This window comes from Peromyscus maniculatus, chromosome 9 (assembly GCF_049852395.1).
Source record: "Peromyscus maniculatus bairdii isolate BWxNUB_F1_BW_parent chromosome 9, HU_Pman_BW_mat_3.1, whole genome shotgun sequence".
Lineage (NCBI taxonomy): Eukaryota > Metazoa > Chordata > Mammalia > Rodentia > Cricetidae > Peromyscus > Peromyscus maniculatus.
This window is the reverse complement of record NC_134860.1, coordinates 51,022,982-51,050,419: the sequence shown is the minus strand read 5'-3', so window position 1 is coordinate 51,050,419 and position 27,438 is coordinate 51,022,982. Positions and strand designations below refer to the sequence as shown.

The following is a 27,438-nucleotide window of genomic DNA, read 5'->3' as shown; positions in this document are numbered from 1 at the left end:
TTTTTATTTAGTGTGATAGATGTCCATAAAATAAGTCTCACACACACACACACACACACACACACACACACACCTCTGATAAAATTTATCTAATTTTTCTCATTTTATTGTTTCTTAGGTATTGTTATACAATTCATTTTGATTACACTCGATGCTCCCTTCAATCCTGAAAGATCCATTCACTCTTCCCTACCAACCCAGTTTTGTCCATCCCTTTAAAAAATAAAACACCTTAAGGTTTGTATTACAGGAAGTTCTGCCCATATACACTTGGATGTGTGCCCTCCAGTAGGGGTGGACTATGGACCAGGGGATTCACCTTTAAAGAAACCTGAGTCTCTCTCCCAGAAGCTACCCACTGCCCATAGCTCCTTAGCTAAGGGTGGGAATGAGCATCTTCCCTCCTCGATCAAATCGTGTATTGTCTGTTCCTTTGCAAGTCTTATGTGTGCTGTCAACCTCTGTGAGTCCATGTGTGCAGCTGCCCTGCTGAGCACAGAAAACAGTCTCCTTGTAGTCACTTCCCACCTATGGCTCTCACAGTCTTTCCACCTCCTCTTCCTCAGTGACCTCTGACCTGGGGATGAGGGTGTGTGATGTAGATGCCCCACTTGGGGCTGAGTGTGCTACAACCTCTTCTTCTCTGCAGCACAGGGATCCTGGTTCTCTGGGACAATCACCATGTACTGTAGCACGGAAAAGGGAAGAACAAAACTGTATTTCCATTTTTAAAATACATTTTAAAAACAAAGGAGAAAATATCCAAAATTGCTTCAGTGACTTGAACCTGTCCTACTATATTGTGTGCTATTAATGACCACATTGTAGTTGGCACTTGTCAACTAACAACTGACACATGTCACATTGAAGACCTGTGACTCAGGATGTGGATGGGGCTCCAGTCCCTGCGGCAGGTTTGAGGACAGGCTGCAGGTGCCTGTGGAGCAGTGTGCACTTGCAGCACAGAAGTACATGGCAGAGTCTCCAGGCCGGGTGTCTATGATGTGCAGGGAGAAGTGTTTGGCTTTCTTATCCTGTAAAACGATCAGTCTTTGCTCCTGCTTTCTTTCCACAGTTGAACGAATGTCAATAATGAGCTGAGGATGCTCTCCAGGTCCTTGCTTATACCAAGGGAAGTAGGACGAGACACTGTCTGTGTAAGTGCAGTTGATGATAGCGGTGGCTCCCTCCTTGACTATCAGGGTGGACGGATGCTGCTCCACCTGCTCACCTTGGATCACACCTGTGCAGAAAGATGGAAAGAAAGGAGAAATGCTGTCAGGTCATAACCTTGCAGAATTATCTCTTTTTTATAATAACAGAGAAAAACCTGACTAAAATAGAGTTCCTCCTGGATGCCTCAGAAATGCCCACTGAATATTCTGCGGTCCTAAGATCTTAACTCACCATCGAGCTGCAGCCACAAGAACATGAATAAAGTAGGAACAAATGTCTTCATTGTCCTTCCAATTAAATGAAGATCCGGTGTAGATTGTGATAACTAGCAGGTCAGGTACAGCTACCAGGATGTTGTTCTTTCTCAGGAACAATTCTACCTCTTGAGTCATCCACTCAGCCACTGAGAAAAAGGTTGTGCTTCTGCCCTAAGCCTGCACAATCAGCATCCAGGAAGTGAGTCCTCTTCATACTCTGCAGCTGCTGAGGTTTACTACCACCTTGTGGTTGTACCCTTAACCAGTGAGGCCTCTGCTTAAGTGTTCTCTGACCTGTGAGGGACTCAGAGACATAAAACAGCAAAATGTTATATCAAGTATATTCTAGTGCTGAGAGATCAAGAATGGTATTTGTACACACTAGTGAGCCTGTTTCTGAGATTTAAATCTAACACAGCATATGTATAATGCTTCATATAATATATATATATATATATAATATTTTCATATATAAATTCATATGTAATATATTCATGTGTGTATGTAACAACAATTCTTCTGTCTAGAACTATATTTACTAATCCACTCCCATATTCCAGAATGCTCAGATCATTCATCAAGCAACTCTTCCTTTTCTTGAAGAAACACACTTAAATCAATAATTGTCCTGAAGAGTTATGGCATTTGGGAAAAGGCTTATTCAGATCTCTCATGGGCTTTTAGTTGCAATGTTCTTTCTACTTTAGTGAGTTCTTGCTAACAATGCAGATATGATGTTTTTTTATGCATGCATCTTTCCTTCCAGAGAAGTTGACCTGGAATAAAAAATACACATAGCTACTCTTAGGAACGTTCTCAGAGGAGATTACATCTTGAGGATGGCACCATCCATGTTACTCACCCCCACAGCATCTAGACTGAATCACTGATAGAAGAGCAGTGCTGAATATCCTGGAGAATCTGCCAAACCTTGCACTAACCCATCTCTTCTCCTTCCTGTGGACCCTCCCAGCACCCCTGCTTCTAGCCCATTGCCTTTCCTTCCTGTCAACTGTGAACAGCTACAAACACTGTCTATGTGAGAACCCAGTGTACACACAGCCTTGGGAAGCAGATAGGCCATCTTCATTGTCCTTCCTGTCCTCTGTTTCAGTTCCCCTGGTGCCATCCCCAGCCATGTAGCTGACCACTTACCTGTCCTCTCACTCTTCCTCCATTCACTGAGGACTCAGCAGACCCTTGCTGCATTTCCTTTCCTCCCTCACCCCCACTGCTTTGTGTCACATGACAGTAGAGACACTCCACCTGGGAGCCTGGTGGTACAAAAAAATAAAATATCTTTGATCAACTCTAATCCTGTAAATGAAAAACTTGTATAATAATAATTTTAAAACACTGAGGAAGGAAATAGAAGATATCAGATAATGAAAAGACCCCCATGTTCATGGATTGGTAGGATTAATACAGTGAAAGTCGCCACCTTCCCAAAACAATTGACAGATTCAGTGCCATCAATGTCCATTCAAACACAATTCTTCACAGAAATAGAAAATAAAAAAATAGTTTTATATGGAAACACAAACAACTTAGGGTAGATTAAAAAATGAAAATGAAAGAACTGCTTACTGTTTCACCACTTCAGATTTCAAGTTGTGCCGCAGAGTAATAGTCAGAAAAACAGGATGGTATTTGCTTAAATAAATAGACATGCTGATCAGTGGATTAGAATCATAGATCCAGACATTAGTCCACACACCTATGAACACCTCGTTTGATAAAGAAGCCAAATATACTACACACCAGCAAAAAGACAGCATCTTTAACAGATGGTTGTGGTCAAACTGAGTGGCTACATGTAAAAGAATATAAACAGAATAATTTTTACTGCCCTGTACAAAACTCAAGTCCAAATGGATCAAGGACCAGAACATCTATCCATATACTCTGAATCTAATAAATAGAAATTGGAATAATCTTGAACTCATTGGCACAGAAAAAGTCTTTTTGAACAGGACACTAATAGGACAGTCACTGTACTGCTATACTTTCTTATTGGAACACCAGCCCTCAAATCATGATACAGAGTCTTAGTATTAATTATGAAATCTTGGGTTAGCTTAGGCTTGTTCCTAACTAGTTCTTATAACTGAAATTAACCCATGTTTTTTTAATCTATATTCTTCCACCTGGCTCATTACCTCATCTCCTTACTGCCCATCCTGCTTCCTCCACCTCTGGCTGCTGGCCCTCTCTTTCTTCTTCCAGTTCACTCTCTGCTCAGAAGTTATGCCCATTCTCTCCTGCCCAGCTACTCACTGTTCAGCTTTTTATTACCCAAATCACAGCAATATATCTTCACACAGTGTACAAATATCCCAAAGCAAGTCATTAAAACAATAATTGAAAAGCAGAACTTCATGGAACTGAAAAGCTTATGTATGGGCAAAGAAAATCATCATTTGAACAAAGTGGCAAGTTATTGAAAGGAAAAGTATCATTACAAATTATAAAGTTGATATAGAGCTGATATCTAAAATATATGAAAAACTAAAAAGACCATATATCAAGAAAGAAAAAAACTCAATTTAAGAAATAGGTACAAGTCTAAAGATAATTCTCAAAAGATGAAACACAAATGACTGAGAAACACTTAAAAATTCAAAACGCTTATTTTTCAGGGAAATGTAAATTAAAAATACAATGAGATTTCTTCTTACACCCATCAGAATGGCCAAAATCAACAAAAAATGAGATCATATGCTGGTGAGGATGTAGTTTAAGGGGAACACTCATCCATTGTAGCTGAGAGTGCAAACTTTAAGACTCACTATGGACATAAGTATGGTGATTCTTCAGAAAGACGGGAATAGATCTACCTCAAGATTCAGCTGGACCACTTTTGGACATATACTCACAGGACTCTATATTGTGTTACAGAGACACTTGCTCATCGATATTCATTGTAGTACTCATAATAACAAACATTGCAAGCAGTCTAGATGTCCATCAAGAGATGGATATATAATGGAAATGTGAGACATTTCTACAATGAAATATCACTCATCTATTGAGTTATGAAATTCACAGGTAAATTTATGGACATAGAAAAAAATCATCTTGAGTGAGGTAACCCCAAGTACAAACAAAAAATATAGTATGTATTCTCTGACATTTGGATTCTAGCTTTTAAGCCTTCAATAGGCTTGCCACAATCTGTATACCTGCAGAAGTCAGGGATACAGTAGGAGAGAAGGAAGGATTTCCTGAATAGGTGAAAAATAGAATAGATAGTAAAGAGATGGGGTTGGAGAGGTAGAATAGGAGGATTAAACAGAAAAGAGGAGGGAACAGAGAATAAGGGAGGAGGTATAGGGAGAGAAAGCACAAACTAAGCACATTCTGAGAGGTCATTATAGAAACCTACTACAGGAGAAGATTCTTTACATATATATGTAATATATATTATATCCTTAATATAATGCAATATATTATATAAATCAATGAAATAACCAAATAAAAGGGAAACAAAGCACCAACTAGACATTTCCTACCAACAAGTGAAAACTCTAGTGCCAAGGAATGTGTCATCTAACTGAGTTGCTGGCCAAAGGGGACCCATGGAAATTTTCAACAACTCAGGCTATTACCAAGGCTATGGGTTGCTCACCACAAACTGATGGTAAAGTACTGTTGTTGTAGACAATATCTACAAATCTCATTGAACATGAAGAAATTGAGCTGGTTCCTAAATAAAGCATTTACTCCTGTGAACTTGGGTTCATGGTTCACGAAGATACTCTGAATGATACCAGAGGAGAAAGGTAAACACCAACCCAGCTATAAATCCTTTGATCTACAATGGTGAACTCCATACATGACACACTGGTATGATAATAGCACAAGTGATATTGGAGTGACCAACCACATTCTGAATGGGCTTAAGGCCCACTTCATGAGATGGAACCCATGCCTGATACTGCTCCAGTAGCCAAGAACCTGAGACTAGATAGGCTGTGGACCTAAAGGAAAACCAAATATCATTGTCCTCCTAAACATACATAGCAAGATAATGACTTATAATGACTTTTTGCTATGCCCATAGATCAATGTCTTGTTCAGCTATCATCAGGTAAGCTTCTACTTGCAGTAGATGGGAACAAACACATAGATCCACAACTCCTCGACTGGAAAATATACAGAGAATGAGAGACCTTGGAACACCCAGTGGTAAATGGAATGTCTCCATTAAACTTCTTCCCTCAGGATTCTGGGAATGAAGAAGAAGAAGAAGAAGAAGAAGAAGAAGAAGAAGAAGAAGAAGAAGAAGAAGAAGAAGAAGAAGAAGAAGAAGAAGAAGAAGAAGAAAGTGTCTAAGAGCCAGTGGGGATGGAGGCATTAGGAAATAAAGCCCTCCAGTCACAACAAGGCTGGCTCACATAAGAACTCATAGAGATGTCAGCAACATGCAAAGAGCCCACACAGGTCCTTTACAGATGGGGTCCCAGTGCTGAGAATGGGAAGTGGACATTATCCCCTATACCTAACCAAGAAGTTATCTCCAACTGAAAACTACTCACAAGGGGAAATTTAGTTTTTACCAACAGCATTTCACTGGGTATACAAGCAACACTTTAGGGCAGGCCCCATGCCCAGCAAATGAACCCAGTTGTAGTTTTTGTTCTTTTGTTTATTTTTAGGTCTCTTAATGCTTTATGTGGGTCACTATTTAGCACATTTGTCCTTGTTTATATCATTTCCAATTTTGTGGATTTATATTTTTTGTGTGTGTATACATGTGTCTTTGCATGTATATGAGCTTCTCATGCTTTTTATTTGTTTTTTTTCTGTTTGTTTTATTCTGGTTTGTTTGTTTTTTTACTTCTCTGTTTTCTAAAAAGAAAATGTGGAGTTAGATATGTGCAGAGGTAAGGTCAGGCCTATAAAGGTACAAGAAGCCTACAGAACAAATTGATTGAACCAGAAGAGAAAATTCCCTTGACACATAGTAATCAAAACACCAAACACACAGAACAAGAAAAGAATATTAAAATCTGCAAAGGATAAAGGTCAAGTAACATATAAAGGAAACCAAGTAGAATTATACCCTATCAATAATTCCTACTGTAGAAGCTGTCACTTCTAATGTCACTACTTCCAGACATGCTCACATAAATCTTACTGACAATTAGCAATTGTTTATTATCTGAGAAGCTCAGATAATCAATATATGTAGCAGATGTACCTGCAATGGGATGAAGCTGAATGAATCACAAGTTGTCAGTGAATTTGTGAGCTCAAGAAAGTAAATGTTTTAGTCACTCCAGTCACTGTTGTATCCACTCAGCTGCTGATTCAACATGAAAACACAAAGAACAGACAAACTGTGAATGAGTGAGCATGGCTGCTTTCCAGTTCCTCACAGAGACAAATGGCAGGCAAGAGTTTTTCAACTATGGAATAGAATCTGTCAGCCCTTGAGAAACAGCAGTTGTATGGATCGTATTTAATTATTGTTTAATGAATTAGTCCCCTAGTATGTGACCTTTAGGAGGGTCCCACTTTTACTTTTGAAAGCGATGTTTTAATGAGAAGTTATGCATATATATTACATTACAGATGTGTAAATATTTTGTTAGAATTAATTGCTGCAAATATTATTGTGATATAAATTGCAAATCTATTTCTCTAGTTTGTCATTTATCTTTTGGCTCTGATTATTTATGTGTGAAATATTTGTTTTATATTGCATAATTGAATGCATTATTTTTTTAAATTAGCAAGACATTGTAGAAATGATGTCATGATTTAATAATAATATTTGTCTTCTTGCCTTTCTACAACTTAATCTATCAGATCTTCAAATTTAATTCTTTTATCAACCTCATATTGAGCAGATGAGCTGGGTATGTTTGTATCATGCTCTCTAAACAAAGGATGGAAACAGTTGCTCTAAACTTTCAATTTTGAGAAATGATCCAAATAATTCTGGAATGTGTAAGAGAGGTTTATATTTATTTACATTAGCACAAGCATTTGATAAATAAAGTGTACATTTTGGTCATGATGGCTGACGTTTCTGAACATTTAAGCTTCTCCAAGTCAGTGTCATGTCAATCTGAATTTAGCCATGAATTTCTGCTGTGGTAATTTTGGGTTTCCTCACAACTTCTCTGTAATTGGTGGAGATCTGATAAAGACACAGCTGTGCAAAGCCTCCTGCAGGGTCTGCCTGTGGCAGGGCTTTAGCTGAATACACAGTTGCAGTTTGGGGCCAGCCTGCAGGCTTGCTGGGAGCACTGTGCATCAGCAGCACAGAGGTAGGTGCCTGAGTCCTCCAGCTGGGCATCCCTGATGTGCAGGGTGCTGTAGCGCTCCTTGGAGTTGAATGTTGACTTGAACCTCCCATTCTCCTTTGTTCCTTGAGTCAGGTAAAAAAGATTGATGAGGCTGCCCCCAGGATTCTGTTGGAACCACTGCATATATGTCACTGTGATAGAAAAATTGCATCTCAGAGCAGAACTGGTTCCCTCATGGAGACTCAGGGCTGAAGGACTCTGCTCCACCTCAACTCCTCTCACCCCTGTTGGGAAACAAAAGCAAACCAGAATCAGTGAGAGGTCTTCACCCACACCTAATTTCCCAGGAGACACCATGAGGATGACTGCACAGGAGCTTTGGGTTGGCTCATCTCCCTTCACCACTGACATTTCTGGAGAATCCCTAAAGCAGCTTAGGTGAGCACAACTCACAACAAATCTGCACCCACAGAATCCCCAGCACAGCTCCCAGGTTCCTCTCCATGGCCCCTTTCCAATTGCTGTGGTGTCTTCTCTCCAGCTCCGAGGGATGGTGTCAATTCTTGTGCCCAGACACACTTGTGCTTACACACACAAGTTTCTCTCCAAGTTGCTGAATGTTCTCTTTCATCTGAACAAGAAACTCCACCCCCCTTCACCTCACTACTCCCCATAATAACGGCTCCACAGCTATGATGAACAATATGCAGACCCCAGAACACTATATTTCTAAGGTAATATTTCATAAAAGGGGAGTTTGGGGGAAAATGTGTGAGGAGGGGAATTCATAAATACAGAATACCGGTGTGAACACTGATGGCTCCAGTGGGTTAGAAGAACCTTGCAGAATCCTAGCAAGATTTGTTTGCCTTTTTTTTTAAAGGATTTCATACAATATATTCTAATCATGGTCTCCCATCTCTAACCTCTTCCTAGAATAACCCCAAATCCACAAGTGTTAGTAGAATGAAGATCATCTCAGAAGTGTCAGATTTACAAGTACATCCAGAAGATGGAAGCAGTTAGAGTCATATTGAAGCTGGGTCTGAGGGAAGCACATAAAAAATAAAGACAGGTACTTCCTGCTGGCATTCATCTCACTGTAGTGGTCTACAGAGCCCAGCATGTGTGAAATCTAGGGGCACCCTGTTGCTTGGAGCACTGCAGCTCTTGTGTCAGTGGTGGAAAGCAGCAGGATTCTCTGCTTCTCTATGTTGATAGAATCCAGTTCTCTAAGGTGGAAAACATCAGAAACACACTAGAGTTATAAATATCATAAAGAATACTGATAAATCAGCTAGGTGATGACTCAGTGTTTAAAATTCCTTGACACACAACAGGAAGTCCTGAGTTCAGATTTACAGAACTCATGTGAGACTGGACATGGCAGCATGTGTTCATAATCCTATTTCTTCTAGAGCAGCTGTTCTCATCCTGTTACTTGTGACCTCTTCAAGGTTCAAATGACCCTTTTACAGGGGTCTCCTAAGACCATCGGAAGTATCAGATATTTACACTGCAAATTATAAAAGTACAAAAATTACAGTTATGAAGTGGCAATGAAAAATAATTATGTGGTTGATGGTCACCACAACACCAGGAACTATATTAAAGGTCCATAGCATCAGGAAGATTGAGAACTACTGTTCTAGAGCAAGATTTGATCCAATTTGTTCTGACCATACATTCCTTGGTGTGGGCCTATCCACTCAAATGTGGTTGACCGATGAACAACCAATTCTATAATGAAAACTGAGCTGGGTGTGCTCACACCTACTTTTAATCCCAGCCCTCAGGAGGCAGAGGCAGGTGGATCTCTATAAGTTCTAGGCCAGACAGGACTGCACAATGAAGGCCTGTCTCAGAAATGAAGAAAGGAAGGAAAGAAAGAAGGAATGAAAGAAGGAAGGAAGGAATGAAAGAAAGAAGAGAGAGAGAGAAAGAAAGAAAGAAGGAAGAAAGGAAGGAAGGAAGGAAGGAAGGAAGGAAGGAAGGAAGGAAGGAAGGAAGGAAGGAAGAGAAAATTGACCACCCCCTTCCCCCAGAAGCTATAGTCCAGAAAATAAAATCTCAGAATCGTCCTTTAGTTTTGATAAGTTGTTTTACCATGTACACAATCATTAGTGGACAGTATTTTTCTCTTTTATCTCCTTGGACATCACATCTTGCGAACTTCAGGCTGATACAGTTTCAGATGAGAAATTATTGATCTTGCTAAAGAAACCTTGTTGGCCACTCTCTGGAGCAGTTTTTTAGACGCGGTCTTTTCTAGCAATGAGATTCCACAGATGCTCAGTGCTGGTTTCATTGGCATTGTCCTCTCGGTTCATACTGAGCTTTTTGGACATGTGCCTTTTTGTCTTCCATCAAGTTTGGAGAGATTTGTGGTCAAGGTTTCTTCAACTATTCCTCCTTGCCTCCAGTCTTTTCTTCTAGAATATTAATATTGATGTCTCTATTTGAGAAAAATGTTCTCTGGGTCTCTTAAATTCTGTTCATTTTCTTCTTGTGTTTTTTTTCTTCCTTATCAGACCGAGTCATGTCAATTGACCTTCAGTTTTCAGAACTGTTTATCTTGTGTGATAAAACATGTTCTTAAATCCTTCTAGTGTATTTTTAAGTAATTTTCTCCACAAAGAGATTTCTCTCCCTTGGTAGAGTCCTGGGTTACATGATATACAGTCAGGCCCTTTAGGTCATTCCTTCAGGGAGGCACCTGTCAGGCCAAAGCAATCCATCACTGTTCTTTGATAACAAGGTCCACTTTGTTTCTACCAATACCAAAACACTGCACACGTCTCATGCTACTATTTAAGGACAGTCTGAGCCAAGGGGATGACGGAGGGTGTATGGGGAGAGACAGCTACGTTAAAGGCTATTTGTGGAGTATGATAGAGACCCAATACAGTAGAAATTTCCTAAAATATATAGATATATGAAGGTAATCTAGGGAGAAATTGCCAAACGGGGGAATTACAACTGGCCATCTCTTATCATCAGGTGAAGCTTTCAGTACTGTGATAGGTTACATCTATGTTCATCAAGGCTCAGTTCACAATAGCTAGAAAATGGAATCAAAATGGATGTTCCTCAACTACTGTATGGATAAGAAAAATAAGGGATAGGTAGGCAGGTAGGTAAATAGATAGATAGATAGATAGATAGATAGATAGATAGATAGATAGATAGATAGATAGACAGATAGATATAGACAGATAGTAGATGATAGGTGATAGAGAGTTTGAATAAATTTACTCCACTTGGAGGTATAATGGTCTCCCCAAGAGTCACAAACTATCTAACAAAGCCGCAGTGCTAAGCATGGGAAACTTTTCTTTGTGATGTTGGTCAGAGAAGTCAAAGAGATTCACAAATTAACATGCTTTATTGCCATTGTCACTGATTGCCTCCCAGAACCTGAAGGTAAGAGCCTATTGTTTAAGACAGCACACACTTGAGATTCAAGATTTGGGAGAATCAAGTTGGAGCCAGTCCTTGAAATCTCTTCTCTAAGAATTACCTCTCGTAATATCCAAAGGAGCTATTCATGCTTCCGAAGGACAAAAGCAATCAAGAGTCCTACTTATGTATACTGTGTATGAATCACAAAAAACAACTATCTTTATACAATGTATATCTTGGTAGCTACCAACATCTGTCTAGATGGACTTAAAGCCCATTCCATAGAAAGAAATCCACACCTAATATTGTAAACTTAGCTCATTTACCCATGGCCAGTGAGGCCATGAACCCTAAAAGGGAACATACTAATGTCACTTCCCTAAACCAGTATAGTTTCTAACAAAATTCTAAATATTGATCATTATACACACAGATAAGCACTTACCCTTCTTCAAAGTAGCTTCATTTTGCAGCAAACAAAAGAGACCATTACAGATGTCTAAAACTGGTCAAAGTGCAGAGCTCAACTGACCATAGAGTGTTCAACTTTGACTGATATGTTTGCAATCCAACCCCTACACTCAAGGCTCAAGGAACATTGAGAAAGGAGAGGATAAAAGACTTAAAGAGCCAGAGGACCAGCACATCTGCTGTGAGACTGTGTCTTCTGGATATGGCAGGGAAGCTATACCCAAGAAATCTCAAAAAATGTGATTAAACTAAACAAGACCTGCAAAATGACAGTGCCAACTGACATGTCAGCATAGATATGGGAAATCTCATAAGGTCCCATTCCTGGTTGAAGAGATGCAGACAATTAATGACTGCTGAGAAGGGGAGAATCAGCTTTCTCCAGGGGTAAGACTTCTATAGGTTATCCAATCACAAGAGATCACCCTAAACACATACACATAGGAGCAACACTAAATGGATTCAGCAAGATGTGTGTGTGTGTGTGTGTGTGTGTGTGTGTGTGTGTGTGTGTGTGTGTGTGTGTAACAGCAATTAAAGAAGAGGACAAGAGTTTGAGATGGAGTAAGGAAAATGTGGGAGGAGATGAAGAGGGAGGGTGAAGTAGAAATTATGTAAGTATGGCACACCTGTATGAAATTCTCAAAAATGTTTAAATTAGAAATAATGATTCCTCTTTGTAAAAGGTTAACATATGAAAAAAGGAAGACTGGATGCCTTTCCTCACCTAGAACTCATCTAAGGACCTTGGATTGTGCAAAAATGCTCAAGCAAAGTGCATGATAGAGATGGGGGTTCAATGGATCTTGTGAAGAGCTGTACACAGTGTGGTCAGATGTTTTTGGACTCTCTCCTCAGCTCATTAGTACATCTATTCTTAGGAGTGTTTTTCCTTCTTAATAAGCTATTTCTGTTTCCATTTTTAAGCATGTATTTCTGGTGCAATCCTTTTCCATGGGACAAAAGAGTGTGGTACTGGCTGACCTCTGCATACAGATCTGTGGCTGAACTTATTTCCTTGACATTCTGAGCTTTCTCACTATTTCTCTGACCTCTGTGGTGAACTGAAAAGGCTAACATTTTCTCCATCTCCTCACATCATGGCGGCTGCCAGGATATTCTATTTTCCTATACTATTGTTTGTCTCTCAAAATCTATTAAAATTGTTCTCAAGCTTTCTTTTCAGGCTGTTTTAAAATTGTCTTTCTAATGAGACTAATAAGCCAAAAAGGGAAATTCAGTTTCCTAGTACAGTGTTAAAAAGACTGTTCTGTCACCTCTGCCTCCTTGAAGCCTCCAGGAGCAGGTTTTGGTACTGGCTGCAAGTATCTGTGGAGCATGGTGCTCCCACCACACAGATGTAGGAGGCAGTGTCCTCAAGCTGGGAGGCTGTGATGTGCAGGGTGCTGTGCTGAGCATTTGTATTCACAGTTGCTAAGTATCTTCCATTTGACTTTTTGTTCTCTGTATAAGCCATGACTGCCAGGGACACAAGACCTCTGCCTGTGTCTCGTCGGTACCACCTTAAGTTGTTAGCAGGGCTCACAGTGTAATTGCAATGAAGGACACAATTCTCTCCCTCTAGGACAGTCAGGGACTGGGGACTCTGTTCCACTTGGGTCTTGCCAGCAACCCCTATTCAGAAAACAGTGTGAAATTCCAGAAATCAATCATCCACACTTTGTATTTTTAGTTCCTTCATATCCTTCTTTACTCTCCACATGAATCTCAGGTGGTCTAGGAATAGGCCTATTTTGGTCCTTCCATGTATCCCAAGAAATTACATCTTTTCCCCAAATCCTAAGAAAATGTTTTTTTGACTTCCTGTGGCCCCCTAAATCCTCCTCTAACTTACACTGGAAATACAGCCATAAAATCACCCAGCAGGCACTCAGGTGCTTCTCCATTGTTGTTCTGCAGAAGTCTGCCCCCAAAGCTGCTGCCTATTTCACCAGCGGTTTCTGATGAAATAGAAACAGTAACATAAAGGAAGGCTCAGGAAGTATAGCCAGCCAATCAGAGACCTGATACACACCTCTGCTCCTGGAGACAGGACCAATGCCAGCACTGCCATCTTGGGGTCAGAGCTGAATTTGCTCAAGACCTCTGGGTAAACTTTTTGCAGTTCCTTTTCACTGCTGGCAATGTGATTCAGGGTGTAATTCTTATGTATGCATAGAAACACAGTGGAGTGTCAATTAGATTCGATTTCAGGGCCTCAGTTTAATTCTGGCTCTACATAGGACATTAGACAGGACAGGTAATGCTTACTTTCCTCATCTGAAAGCAGATGTCTAATGATTTTTCAAGGTCTGAATAGAAATGATTCATGGCAGAGGCTAGTGGTAATGATTAACCTGAGCTTAGTCTGAACCTAAAATGGAAATTCCTTTAGAATGTGACTTTTCCCCTGTTCTATTTGCTACTGTGTCACCAGTTTAAAAAAAATGAATTTTGTCAAGAAACAGATACATTAAAATTCTGTTTAAAATGAAATATTTTTATTAATTCTTTGACAATTTCATGTCTGCATATAATGTATTTTTGAGTGAATGTTAAATTCTGCTCTTATAGTCATGATAGAACTTTTAACCAGCCGTTATGAGTTCAACAATACTTTTCCAGCCTACTGTAAGGATCAGCAGTACTGTGCTCCTGAATTACACACCATTGGAGGAAAAGTTGTGGTCCCACACAGGTACTGAAAAGTGGTAAGTGTTGAAGGTCTTGAAGATTCCTTTCTTAATGCTTCTCATTTCTCAGTGAAATTGAAGCCAATATAAATGTGAAAGTTTTTTGGATAAGTGAAGGTTTACTGTACATCTGAGATCTAATGCATAGAGATGGAGAAAGCAAAGGAATGGAAACATAGCTTGCCTGAGAAATCAAAAGGAAACCAGAGAGTCCACTCATACAGGACAAAACGTGTTCCTAATAGAGAATTATGAGAGGTAAAGACAGTTTGATCACTGGTTTTATGACAGTGTGGCCATCCAACAGTACCCAGATCTAACACTAATCTAAATTTCACTGAAATAGGTGGATCTCATGTAATTATTTAAAGGGTTTAAGAGTAAAATGATAGTCAGGTACACTGATTCTTATCTATGTCAACACTTGGGAGGCAGAGGCAGGGCTATTTCTGTGAGTTTGAGGTCAGCTAGGTCTACAAAGAGTTCCAGGACAGTCAGGACTACATAGAAAGACTCCATTTAAAATAAAAATTAAAAGAAAGAAAGAAAGGATGGATGGGAGCAAGAAAGCAAGCAAGTAAGAGGGAAGGAAGGAAGGAAGGAAGGAAGGAAGGAAGGAAGGAAGGAAGGAAGGAAGGAAGGAAGGAAGGAAAGAAGGAAGGAAGGAAGGAAGGAAAGAAGGAAGGAAGGAAGGAAGGAAGGAAGGAAGGAAGGAAGGAAGGAAGGAAGGAAGGAAGGATGAGGTTCTCCTAAAATAGAAGAAATTCTGTCTGATTTACCAGGAAAGTGACCTGTCTCCTGCACAATGAGTGTCCCTCCCTTCAGCTCTTCATGTTGCTGTTTGCACCTGAGTTCCTGCTCTTTCTCCTTCTCCTTAAGAATTCCACAGGGCTTTATAAGGGAAGAATTGCAGCTTTCTGTAACCTTTCCTACCAGACTCTGTTAGGTCACATTTTGCAAATGTCTCTTTCTCTGGCACATTTGATTATCTAAAGATAGACAAGGTTTTAAATGTGGCTCAGTGGCAGACCACTTGCTTGACAATGCTTTGGGTTGATCCCCCCTGCAGGACAATATCTTAACATCCAGCTCCAGAGACCGCTTCATTATTCTAATAGTTTGTGAAGTTAAGTGGCCTGGCATGAGAACATTTACATTTTTTCACCAACAGAGATTGTGAGTCCACACAGCACAGGGTATGCTGAACCCAGAGGGATTCAGAGGCAGGTGCTCAGCAGCCAGACCGCCTGTTGCCTCTCAGTTTGTGCTCAGCTCCCCCTGCAGTTTGTGACACTGTGTCACCCAGAGCACAGTAGTACACAGCCGAGTCTGACTCTTGGACCGAGGCTTTCTGCAAGTGGAAGGAGGTGGATCCTTTATCGTGTGTAGCTTCAAAACCTCTGCTGCTTCCCTTTGCGCCAGCTGTAAGGACTTTCAGGAGGAGCTGTAGTGTTTCTCCAGGATATTGAACATACCAGAAAAGAGCAGGGGATGCTATGGTTGTGATTGAATACGTGCAATTTATTGTCAGGAACCCGCCTTCTGAGATGGTCACTTGGCCTCCTGTTTGAGTCACGGAGTTTCCATGGGTCCTTCCTAGAGTGCAAGGAGGGGAGAGAAAGAGGGAGAGTGAGGTCTGTGTCACCCTGAGGATAATGCTCTTAGATAACTTACAGCTAAAGACTTTGCTATTTACATCACTGTTTACTTACCAAGTATGAGGAGTATCACAGTCATGAAGCCTGGAGAAGAGTTCATCTTTAATGTCATCTAGAAAATGATCTTGATGCCTAGCATGAAGAAATGTTAACTCAGAGAAAGGATGAGTCTGCTTAGATAAAAATCATGCAGGAAATGAGCTTGTGTTAGGAAACTACACCCCCTGGTGGACAGGAACTGAACTGAGGATGGATGTTACCAAGTGCCTCCTCCATGATCTTAATAATAAGGTATATGTCAGTCTTTAAGATTTTGTACATGTACAGACAGGTATCATCTTACCCATGTCAGGATGGCCAAGATCAATAAAATTAGAGATGTAACATATTGGGGAGGATATGGGTGGAGGGAAACACTTATTCATTATTGATGGTAGTACAGACTTATATAGCCACCATGGAAATCAGTGTGGTAATTCCTTGGGAAACTGGGAATAGATCTACCCCAAGATTCGACTGTACCACTCTTGGACATATACGCAAAAGACTCTACACCTTATAATAGAGGCACTTGCTCATCCATGTTCTTTGCTGCCCTATTCAGATACACATGAATTGGAAACATCCTAGATGTCTATCAACTGATGAATGGATGATGACAGTGTAGTACATTTACAAAATGGAATACTATTCCACTGTTAAAATACCGAAATTATGAAATTTGAAGGTAATTTGATTGTCTAAAAAAATCAACTTGGATGAGATAACCTGGATCCAAAAAGACAAATATTGCATGTTTTCTCTTTTATGTGAACATTGGCTTTTAAGCTTTTGATAGGCATGCTATAATCCAAATAATCACAAAAGTCAGGTACTAGATAGGGGACTAGGAGGTAGTAGGATGCCACCCAAGAAATAAGAAATAGAATATAGTGTTATGGAGAGACAAAGGGAAAAATAGAATAGGAGGATTAAATATGGAGAGGATGCAAGAGAAAGGAAAAAGAGGAACAACTAACACTAAAGAATATTTCAAAAACCATATGAGAACCTACCATTGTAGAAGTATCCTACAATGAAGTGTGCAGTAACACAAAATGGAAAAAGCTATTGCCTGCAGGAGGTGAGTTGATTTTAAAGGTATGCATGAAATTCCATAGGTATTGTGTCTTTAGATTTTTTACACATACCCCTGCTTTCTCATTTCATTATTAAGAAAGTCAAAAGTAAGAAACTACAGAGTAATGCATAAGATAAATTACTTGGTATTAGAACCTTCAGATAAATTCTGTTTGTGTTCTGTATCAAAATATTCATGTGTGCATGTGTATGTGAATGAGCTCCTGTCTGTACGGATGCAAGTGCGTGGGAGCATGGATAAGTACAAATGTATGTAAGTAGGTGCATGTGTATATGTACGTGTAGAAACCAGAAGAAAAAGTTGTATGTTGTTCCTCAGGTATGACAAGCTTGCTTGTGTGTATGTGCATATGTGTACACATGTATGCCCATGAATGTGGAGGCCAGAAGTCAACTTTGGTTGTCATTATTAGGAGCTGTCCACCTTGTTTATTGGGGACAAGCTCTCTCACTGACACCTAGAACTCATGCTTAGGCTATGCTGGCTGAGTAGTGGGCTCTAGGGATCTGTCTATCCTCACCTACCCAGCACAGCCACCATGCCCAGCTGTTTATGTGTGTGCTGGAAATCATACTCAGGTGCTCATGGCTCCATGCCATCTACACATTTCCTTTTTTAGCCAAGCATCAGCTAGAAAATTATTTATTCTTTTTCCTTTCTGTTGATGTAACCAACCGTCTTATTAAATAAGAAACACAGAAACAATGTAAAAGAGAAAGCCGAGAGGTCAGAGCTCAGAGCTAAAATCTCACCCTTCCGCCTGCGGTGTCCCAGCTTCCCGAAAGAGACCTATTTTCTGTCTGTTTGTCTATTTATAGTATTTTGTTCTGCCTTCTCATTGGTTGTAAACCCAAACACGTGACTGCCTCGTCACTGTCTGAATGTACAGTCCCCTAGGTCTTAAAGGTATATGTCTCCAATGCTGGCTGTATCCCTGAACACACAGAGATCTATGGGATTAAAGGCATGTGCCACCACCGCCACACTCTTGCTATGGCTCTAATAGCTCTGACCCCCGGACAACTTTATTTATTAACATACAATCAAAATCATATTTCAGTACAATTAGATTACCACCACATTTCCCCTTTTCTATTTTAATAAAAAGAAAAAAAGCAAAAGGTTATAACTAACAAAAGAAAAACTATATTCAAAAGTACAATAACTATATACAATATATACAAGTAATAAATACCTAAACAGGTATTTGACAAATCAGAGAAAATAATTCCATTATCTATCCTATTTTGGTAAATCCAAGATGTATCTAATGTACTTTCTATCCTAATTAATTTTCAACTATAACTAACTAATCTTCAACCATAACTAACTAATCTTCAACTCCCTCAGAGACCCAAGAAGGGAATAATATTAGATAACAAAAATAAAAACAGGAAGTGCATGCAAGCAATTTCCAAAAAATTTGTGAGTTGACAGAAACAGCCAGCTGCCTGGGCAGTCACCTGAGGTTTCTCCGCAGTGTTGGGGCATCATCTTCAGCCTATAGGCTTAGTGTATCTGACAGACTCATTTGTGATGTAGGATGTACACAAAGTCAACAGTTCAACCTCACATTGGGTGAGAGCAGTCCATGTACCAGAAACACCTGAATTCCACTAGTGTCCTGTCATGATTCAGGATTTTAAATTCTGGAAATTGTTGACAGTTTTTAAATTCAGCTGTCCATTCTTCTTGGCTGTGTATATATGGCTTCATCTCAGCATCCCCTTTTTCTCCACATCCCTCTATTAAATGCCAGTCTACTTTCAAGAGGCATGAGCTTTCAGCTGCTGTTCCATTGTACAACAGAATCCATCGGCCCTCTGCCTGTTAAGCTGCCTTTGAAGAAAAGGGCACTGTACCTTTTCCGGATGAGAAGGCCAATTCAGGGATGGGGCCATATTGTCCTGGCCTCAGAAGATGCCTTTTGATAAAGCCATAACCACACTTGTTTTGGCAAGAATCAGTAGTCCCTTGTTTCATGTTCTGTCTGTCAATTTTGTCCTGTTGATTCGAGGATACTTTGTTGTCCAGTGGCTAACTTTTGCCACAATGAAAGTTGACTCCATATGCAGTTTCTTCAATGCCCATATTTTTTCTGAAGTAGATTGGTACTGCCAGGAGCCGACATGTCTCAAAAAAGAAAAATTTTCTAAGTTATTAAAACATTTTAAATGCCATATTCTGTAGATCTCTGAAGGGTTTGAAGATGACCTGTCTAAAACATCTCTGCTCAATTTTTAAAACATATCTAAGATGACTACAAGTTCTATTGTAATGTCTAACTACTATCTTTCATTTCTTTATATCCTAGTAGTTGGTAATAATAACATTCAAGGATCAGAATTTTGCATTACATTGTTAAATGAATGGTATGAATACAATTAGAAATATACATATAGCATTTTCTAACAATATCAATTTCAAATTTGTATACAATATAAAACAATCCAATCCAATGTAAAGTATTGAAAACTAGTAATTGTCTTTTTCATTTCTTTCTTTTTCTTTCTTTCTTTTTTTTTTTTTAAACAAGAACCTTAAATCTAATCTCCTTTGCTTAGCCTTTTTCCTAACCCTTGACAATAACTTGTAACCAACCCCCCTAAATACTGAAAATTATCCCAGACCCAAAACCCATTAAAAAGACCAAAAATCCACCCGCCCCACACCACCTCTTTGGGAATGTGGGCATCATATTCTTAAAATTGCTTTCTGCTGGGTATGGGCGAAGTTTTCTTTATCCTGAAAGAAAAATTTTAGGATAATTGTCAAATTCTAGGAAAGGTAACTATATCCTTCATTATCCAGCCTGTTTATAATGCCAAAGTTCAGGGTTTATCTCAAGTCCTTATTCAAGTAGTCTTTGAGACTGGATCATCTCAGCTAGTCATCTCAAAATTGCTCTGAGCACCTTATAGTTCAAATCTGAACTGTGGATGATGTTTGTTAGCTTAATGATATTATTATTGTCCACGTGGAATTGTTGTTGTTGTGGGGCCTCATCTTCTTTCTGGAGACTTCAGTTGATGTTAGGCCTGGCCGTGATTTACTGCAGAAAACTAAGAGACTCGAACACAAAAACATATATATGCAGCTAGCCTTTTTTCTAGAATTAGTTAGTACTCTATATGACCATTCATATCTTAACAAAGTTTAAAATGTGTGTGTATATATATATATATATATATATATATATATATATATATATATTAATCTTGTAAATTTTGATATAAAATTTATACTTTAAGAAAAGTTTAAAGAATCAGAATAGAATCAAAAGAGTTGAGATTAGTAATAGAATAGTCCCTTAATTAAATTTGCTTTTGTCCTGTACCATAGCAGAAGATGGCTCTTTTATTCTGGCATGATACAGGGAGTTTGCATTTTCCTTTTAACAACATGCTTGAGTTTAAAGAAGGTGAGAGCCATTCTCCAACTCCAAAGTCAGCTTTAAATTTTAATTGAACTGGGACTATTAGAAGACCAATAGTGTTAAATCTTTAGAGAAAAGCAGAAACAAACATTTAGGAAGACATAAAATTTTTTAGATAATATATACCCATACACAGTTTCATTCTGTTTCTTGGGATAGATGACTTGTCCCTTTTCTTCAGTTGTCTCATTTGTCCAGTGTTCTTCAGATTCCTTAACCTTCATTCTCCTAAAAGACAAAAACAAAAACCTTTCCCCAAGACTAATTTTGGCGATGTTTCCTTTTGACAAGTTATTATCTGATTAAATGAAAAAGCATGTGTTATTGATACAAGTTAGTTTAAATTGGATGTTCATGCTGGTTGATGAACTATCACCTCCTCTAATTAAGAGGTCTCTCTTGTTCAAATCGAACCTTTATCAATTTTGATGGTACCCACAGCTTATCTTCTCCTATAGAAACAAAAGCAAAACCTCGTCCCCAATGTAATACATACCCTGGTTTCCATTCTGAGGTCAGCACATCCTTAAAGTATATAGGTTGAATTAATTCTGTGGTTTTTTTCTATTATCCAGTGTCTCTCTGCAGCTGTTGTTCCTTTCTCATTGGCATTCAGAAAATTCAAAGTTAGAAGAGCATTATGCAGTCTATTTCTGGGGGTTTTTGTTAACCATTTCTGTTTATTTAGCATATCCTTTAGAGTCCTGTTTGATCTTTCTATAACTGCTTGACCTGTAGGATTATGTGGTATGCCTGTAATATGCTTTATATTGTAATAAGCAAAAAACTGTTTCATTTTAACAGAGACATATGATGGAGCATTGTCAGTTTTGATTTGTGCAGGTATACCCATGATGGCCATAACTTCTAGCAAATGAGTGATTACAGAATAAGCTTTTTCAGAACTCAAAGCAGTTGCCCATTGAAATCCTGAATAAGTATCAATAGTGTGGTGTACATATTTCAATTTTCCAAATTCTGCAAAGTGAAACACGTCCATCTGCCAGATTTCATTTCTCTGAGTACCCTTTGGGTTACATCCTGCTGGTAATGGCGTTTGATTGTAGAAGGAACAAGTAGGACATTTCTTTACTATTTCCTTGGCTTGTTGCCAAGTTATGGAAAAATCCTTTTTTAAACCTTTACTATTGACGTGATGTTTTTTATGAAATTCTGAGGCCTCCAGCACATTTCCTATCAATAATTTATCAATCTCATCATTGCCTTGTGCTAGAGGGCCTGGCAGACCAGTATGGGATCGAATGTGAGTTATATATAAAGGATGATTCCTTTTCCTGATTGTATCTTGTAATTGAATAAATAGTGAAGTTAATTCTGAAGCATCAGGGATAAATTCTGCAGTCTCAATATGTAACACCACTCTTTCAGCATACTGAGAGTCAGTTACTATGTTGAGAGGTTCTGAAAAATCCATTAATACCAACAGAATAGCATACAATTCTGATTTTTGAACTGAATTATACGGACTTTGAACCACTTTACTTAAATTTTCTGATTTGTAATCTGCCTTTCCTTCTTTGTTGGCATCTGTATAAAATGTACGAACTCCAGATATGGGTTTTTGCCATACAATTCGAGGCAAGATCCAATCAGCTCTCTTTATAAGATCAACTGTATTGCTTTTGGGATATTTGCTGTTAATTTCTCCCAAAAAATTACTGCAAGCTCTTTGCCAAGGTTCACTTTCTGTCCATAATTTTTCAATGTCCTCCTTAGTTAATGGTACGACAATTTCTGCTGGGTCTATGCCTGCTAATTGACAAAGTCTCAATTTTCCTTTGTAAATCAAGTCAGAGATTTTTTCCACATAAGTTTTTAATTTTTTATTTGGTTTATTTGGTAAAAATATCCATTCCAATATAATATCTTCCCTCTGCATTAATATTCCAGTAGGAGAACGCCTAGAAGGTAAAATAACCAAATGCAATCCAGCTTTGGATCAATACGATCCACGTGTCCTTCATGTACTTTCTTTTCTATCAAGGCCAATTCTTTCTCAGCTTCAGGTGATAATTCTCTTGGACTATTTAAGTCCTTGTCACCTTCTAGGGTTTTGAACATATTAGTCAGTTCATCATTTTTTACCCCAACAATAGTTCGTAGATGAGAAATGCCTCCAAATAATCTTTGAAAGTCATTAAGAGTCTATAGTCTATCTCTCCGAATTTGCACCTTTTGGGGTCTAATTTTTTGTAGCTCTATTTTATATCCTAAATAATTAATAGAATCTCCTCTTTGTATCTTTTCAGGAGCAATTTGTAATCCCCAGCAAGGTAAAATTTTCTTTACTTCTTCAAACATTATTTCTAAAGTATCTGCATTTGAGTCAGCTAGTAAAATATCGTCCATATAATGATAAATTATAGATTTAGGAAATTTTTTACGTATCACTTCCAATGGCTGTTGTACAAAGTATTGGCATAGAGTTGGGCTATTCAACATTCCCTGTGGGAGGACCCTCCATTGAAATCTTTTAACTGGTTGAGAATTATTATAAGTAGGCACTGTAAAAGCAAATCTTTCTCTGTCTTCTTCTTGTAAGGGTATTGAAAAGAAACAGTCTTTTAAATCAATAACTATGAGAGGCCATCCTTTTGGTAACAGAGTAGGCAAAGGCATCCCAGATTGTAGAGAGCCCATTGGCTGAATTACTTTGTTAATTGCTCTAAGGTCTGTTACCATTCTCCATTTACCAGATTTCTTTTTAATAACAAATACAGGAGAATTCCAAGGGCTGGTTGATTCTTCAATATGCTGAGCATTTAACTGTTCTTCTACCAGCTCTTCTAAAGCCTGGAGTTTCTCTGTTGTTAAAGGCCATTGTTGGACCCATACAGGCTTGTCTATTAACCATTTTAAAGGTAGAGCTGTTGGTGTCTTTGGAAGATCATCAGTTATTGTGCCCTGTTCTTGTATAATATGGATGGCTGGTGACCACTCATTAGAACAATATCTTCTAATATTTCTCTCAGTAACATGTGTTAGTTTATGATTTGTTTATGAGATTGGAGGGATGTTAATCTGAGTATTCCATTGTTGCAACAAGTCTCGACCCCTCAGGTTCATAGTTATGTTAGCCACATATGGTTTTAATTTTCCTCTCTGTCCTTCTGGACCTATACATTCGAGCCATCTTGCACTCTGTTTCACCTGAGATAATGTCCCAATTCCTAACAGTTGAACGTTTACCTCCTGAAGAGGCCAAGTTGGATGCCAAAATTCTGGTGCAATTATGGTAACGTCCGCACCTGTGTCTACCAGACCAGACAACAAAACACCATTTATTTTTATCGTTAATTTGGTCTTTGTTCATTAATAGAAGTTTGCCAAAAATTTTTCTTTATGTTTTCTCCTGAATTTTCTATTCTCTCTGTTTCATCAACCTGACCAGCATGATTTATTCCAATAGGCATTTGGTTATTTAATCGCTCTCCAGAGCAGGGATTTCCTCTATGGCTGCAGGAAAGGTTTGAACTGGATTTGCACTGGGGTCCTGCGCCAGGCCCCTCTGGGAGTTTCCCAAAGACTGAGGCAAAGGATTACCCTGTCTGTCCTTTGTTGATCTACATTCGTTGGTCCAGTGTTTTCCCTTACCACACCTTCTGCATACTCCAGAAGGAAGGGGCATTCTGTTGCCATTGTTCCTTGAAGAAACATTGTTTCTGGGAATGACCTGTCTACAGTCCCTTTTCAAATGTCCTTGCTTTCCACATCCAAAACATCTAACACTCCTCAAACCTTTTGAAATTACTTCTCCTACCCATGTATCATCATGCTCATCAGCTTCAACATTAATTGTTTCTCTAATCCAATCTTCCATAGGTGCAGATCTTGCCCTTAATGGCCTGATTATTCTTTTGCATGCTGAATTCGCATTCTCAAAGGCCAAAGATTCAATTATTGCCTTACCAGCTTCTGAATCCGAGACCATTCTCTTTACTGCTGAAGCCAGTCTTTGTAAAAAAATCTGTAAAAGACTCTTTTGGGCCTTGCATCACCTTTGTAAATGACTCAGATTTTTTTCCTGGTTCCTCAACTCTGTCCCATGCATTCAAGGCTGCCGTTCGACATAAAATTAGGGTTTGGACATCATATAAACATTGTGTTTGTACTGAAGCATATTGACCTTCTCCAATAAGCTGATCCTGGCAAACTTGTATTCCTTTATCCCTCCATTGTTTTTCTATGTTTTTAGCCTCCTCCTTAAACCAAGTCAGAAATTGAAGTCTCTGGCTGGGTTCCATAACACCTTGTGCAAGGTCCCGCCAGTCCTGTGGTATTATCCTATTATATGTTGACCAAGAGTTTAACATTTGCTTTACATATGGGGAATGCATGCCATAAGATACTATTGCCTCCTTAAACCTTTTTAAATCCAACATTTCAATTGGAGCCCAAATATTTTGTGTAGCCATTTGATCAGGCATCTGCTGTATGGTTACAGGATAAATTAAGGGTGACTGTGTGAAAACAGGCTTTCTTTCTGCAACCTTATGATCCCCACTTGAAACAACTTCACTGTTAATTTCTTCTGTCTGAATTTTTACAGGTTTAACAAGTTCTTCTAAAGCTGTTATCCTGGCACTTAAATTGACTATCTTTTTAAATATTAAAATGTGGATTAGTATAGTGATAAGCTGCATAATTCCACCAATACTAATATTATATAGTTGTTCCATTATCAGACTGCCTAAAATTTCGAACAAAAACCAATTTTCTTCCAATGTACACATAAAACCCATTTGTTTTTTAATGTGGAAAAATTCTCTTTTAGATAGTTTCCTTTAAAATATCTGATATGTTATGACTTACCAAATCTGCGTAGAACAGTAGAAATCCGAGGGGATTTTCAAAGCAGCCACCTAGTGTCCCAGGTGTAAATCCAGAGAGAGAGAGAGAGAGAGAAAGAGAGAGAGAGAGAGAGAGAGAGAGAGAGAAAGAGAGAGAGAGAGAGAGAGAGAGAGAATGCACAAGAAAGCGTAGCTGGCTAAAGCTGAAATCCAGCCACATGTTCCCTCTTGTGCCGAGTCAAGGCTTGGGTCTGGCTTCCTTAAGCTCTGACCATGTGCCTTGGCTTTACAGGCAGGGCCCTGTTCAGCAGGGCAGGTCTGAGTTGTTTGTAGCACCGGCTCTAAGCAAGCAGGCTTTAAGCAAGCAGCTCAGTTAGTCCGGCCTGAGGCCAAGGACTAGGGGGCCCGCTGATCGGACTAGGAAGCCGTTGCTCCGACTAGGATGCCGGCCGCCCGGTCTGCCGCCCTTGCGGGAAAGCAAACCTGCCGCCAAGCCAAGAGGTTTTTAATGGATTCCTGTCAGTCGGTAGAGCATGAGACTCTTAATCTCAGGGTCGTGGTTTCGTGCCCCACGTTGGGCGCCAGATGTTGATGTAACCAACCGTCTTATTAAATAAGAAACACAGAAACAATGTAAAAGAGAAAGCCGAGAGGTCAGAGCTCAGAGCTAAAATCTCACCCTTCCGCCTGCGGCGTCCCAGCGTCCCGAAAGAGACCTATTTCCTGTCTGTTCGTCTATTTATAGTATTTTGTTCTGCCTTCTCATTGGTTGTAAACCCAAACACATGACTGCCTCATCACTGTCTGAATGTACAGCCCCCTAGGTCTTAAAGGTATATGTCTCCAATGCTGGCTGTATCCCTGAACACACAGAGATCTATGGGATTAAAGGCGTGTGCCACCACCGCCACACTCTTGCTATGGCTCTAATAGCTCTGACCCCCGGACAATTTTATTTATTAACATACAATCAAAATCACATTTCAGTACAATTAGATTACCACCACACCTTTCTTTTGGTTTTCTGAGACAGGGTTTCTCTGCGTAGCCTTGTGCCTTTCCTGGAGCTCACTTGGTAGCCCAGGCTGGCCTCGAACTCACAGAGATCTGCCTGCCTCTGCCTCCCGAGTGCTGGGATTAAAGGCATGTGCCACCACTGCCCGGCTTCTTTTTCCTTTTTATCTTGACAGTTGTCATCCTCCTAGGCTGCAAGCACAGAAACATAAAATCTTATACAATTCTCCCAAATACAGAGAGAAGGAACTAAAATTACATACTGGATCCAGTGAGCTCTAACATCCACTGCAATTCTTGCCTGTATTTTCATCAGGGCATTGCTATGTTAGAATAAAAGAATTTATCTTTGATGTTCTAGTAGTAAAAAGACATAAAACACGGTGAAAGCATTGTATAGTAATAAACGATGCTGAGGGAATCATACCACAAATTCTGAAGCAGATTTGAAGAATCTGAGATGACAAAGAAACAAGATAGGACTTTTATAACTATGAAGAATTCTTTGGAAAAACATCAATGATCTCCAATTCATTTTCTCCTATTTTATTTTTAGTGACTACTAGAACTGACCTAATTATTCCATATTTCTCAGATGCCATTGGTATATTGACTAACAATGCACCAAATTCTTTTCTAAATAGAAATACTTAAATATTATGACCAATTATGATCAGTACACTTAGCACCAAAAGAATTTATAGGAAAATCAGTATGAAGGACTCTGTAGTGAAGGCAAGCCTCAGGCCAAAGCCTGAAGAGTATACTTTCACATTCTGTGTAGATAACACATTAAATGACAAATGAAAGTCCAGCTTCTGGTATTTCCCTGAAGACACAGTCAGCCACTTAGGGTAGTTGCACTCTAAGCAATGTCCACTCCGGAAATGATTCTCACAGATAACAGCATAGTCTCCTCCATTGTATGGAACTGTGATTGTGCATTGGATAATTTTCAAAATAAACGAAGAGCTTCTGAGGCAAAGAAAGACAGTAGATATTGTAACTGGAGCTGAGTTGTGCAAAGGCAGCTGGGACTGCCCAAATTCCTTATCTGTTCATCACTAAAGGTGAAAGAGACCCTTCAAAGCCCCAAGGAGAGACCTTGAGTCTGAGCACTCC

The 27,438-nt window shown here is 39.2% G+C and overlaps 1 protein-coding gene across 1 annotated transcript in view; it reads right to left on the bottom strand.

Annotated features, from left to right (window-relative positions):
* LOC102917268 (M1-specific T cell receptor alpha chain-like) overlaps positions 1–13,470 on the bottom strand; it is a 775,359-nt gene extending 761,889 nt beyond the window's left edge. Inside the window, exons 1-2 of the mRNA XM_076544981.1 lie at positions 13,419–13,470; positions 12,915–13,198 (exon numbers count right to left, since the gene is read on the bottom strand). Of these exons, the coding sequence (XP_076401096.1) occupies positions 12,915–13,198; positions 13,419–13,470 (336 nt within the window). The remainder of the gene's footprint in view (positions 1–12,914; positions 13,199–13,418) is intronic.
* Between the last annotated feature and the right edge of the window lie 13,968 nt (positions 13,471–27,438).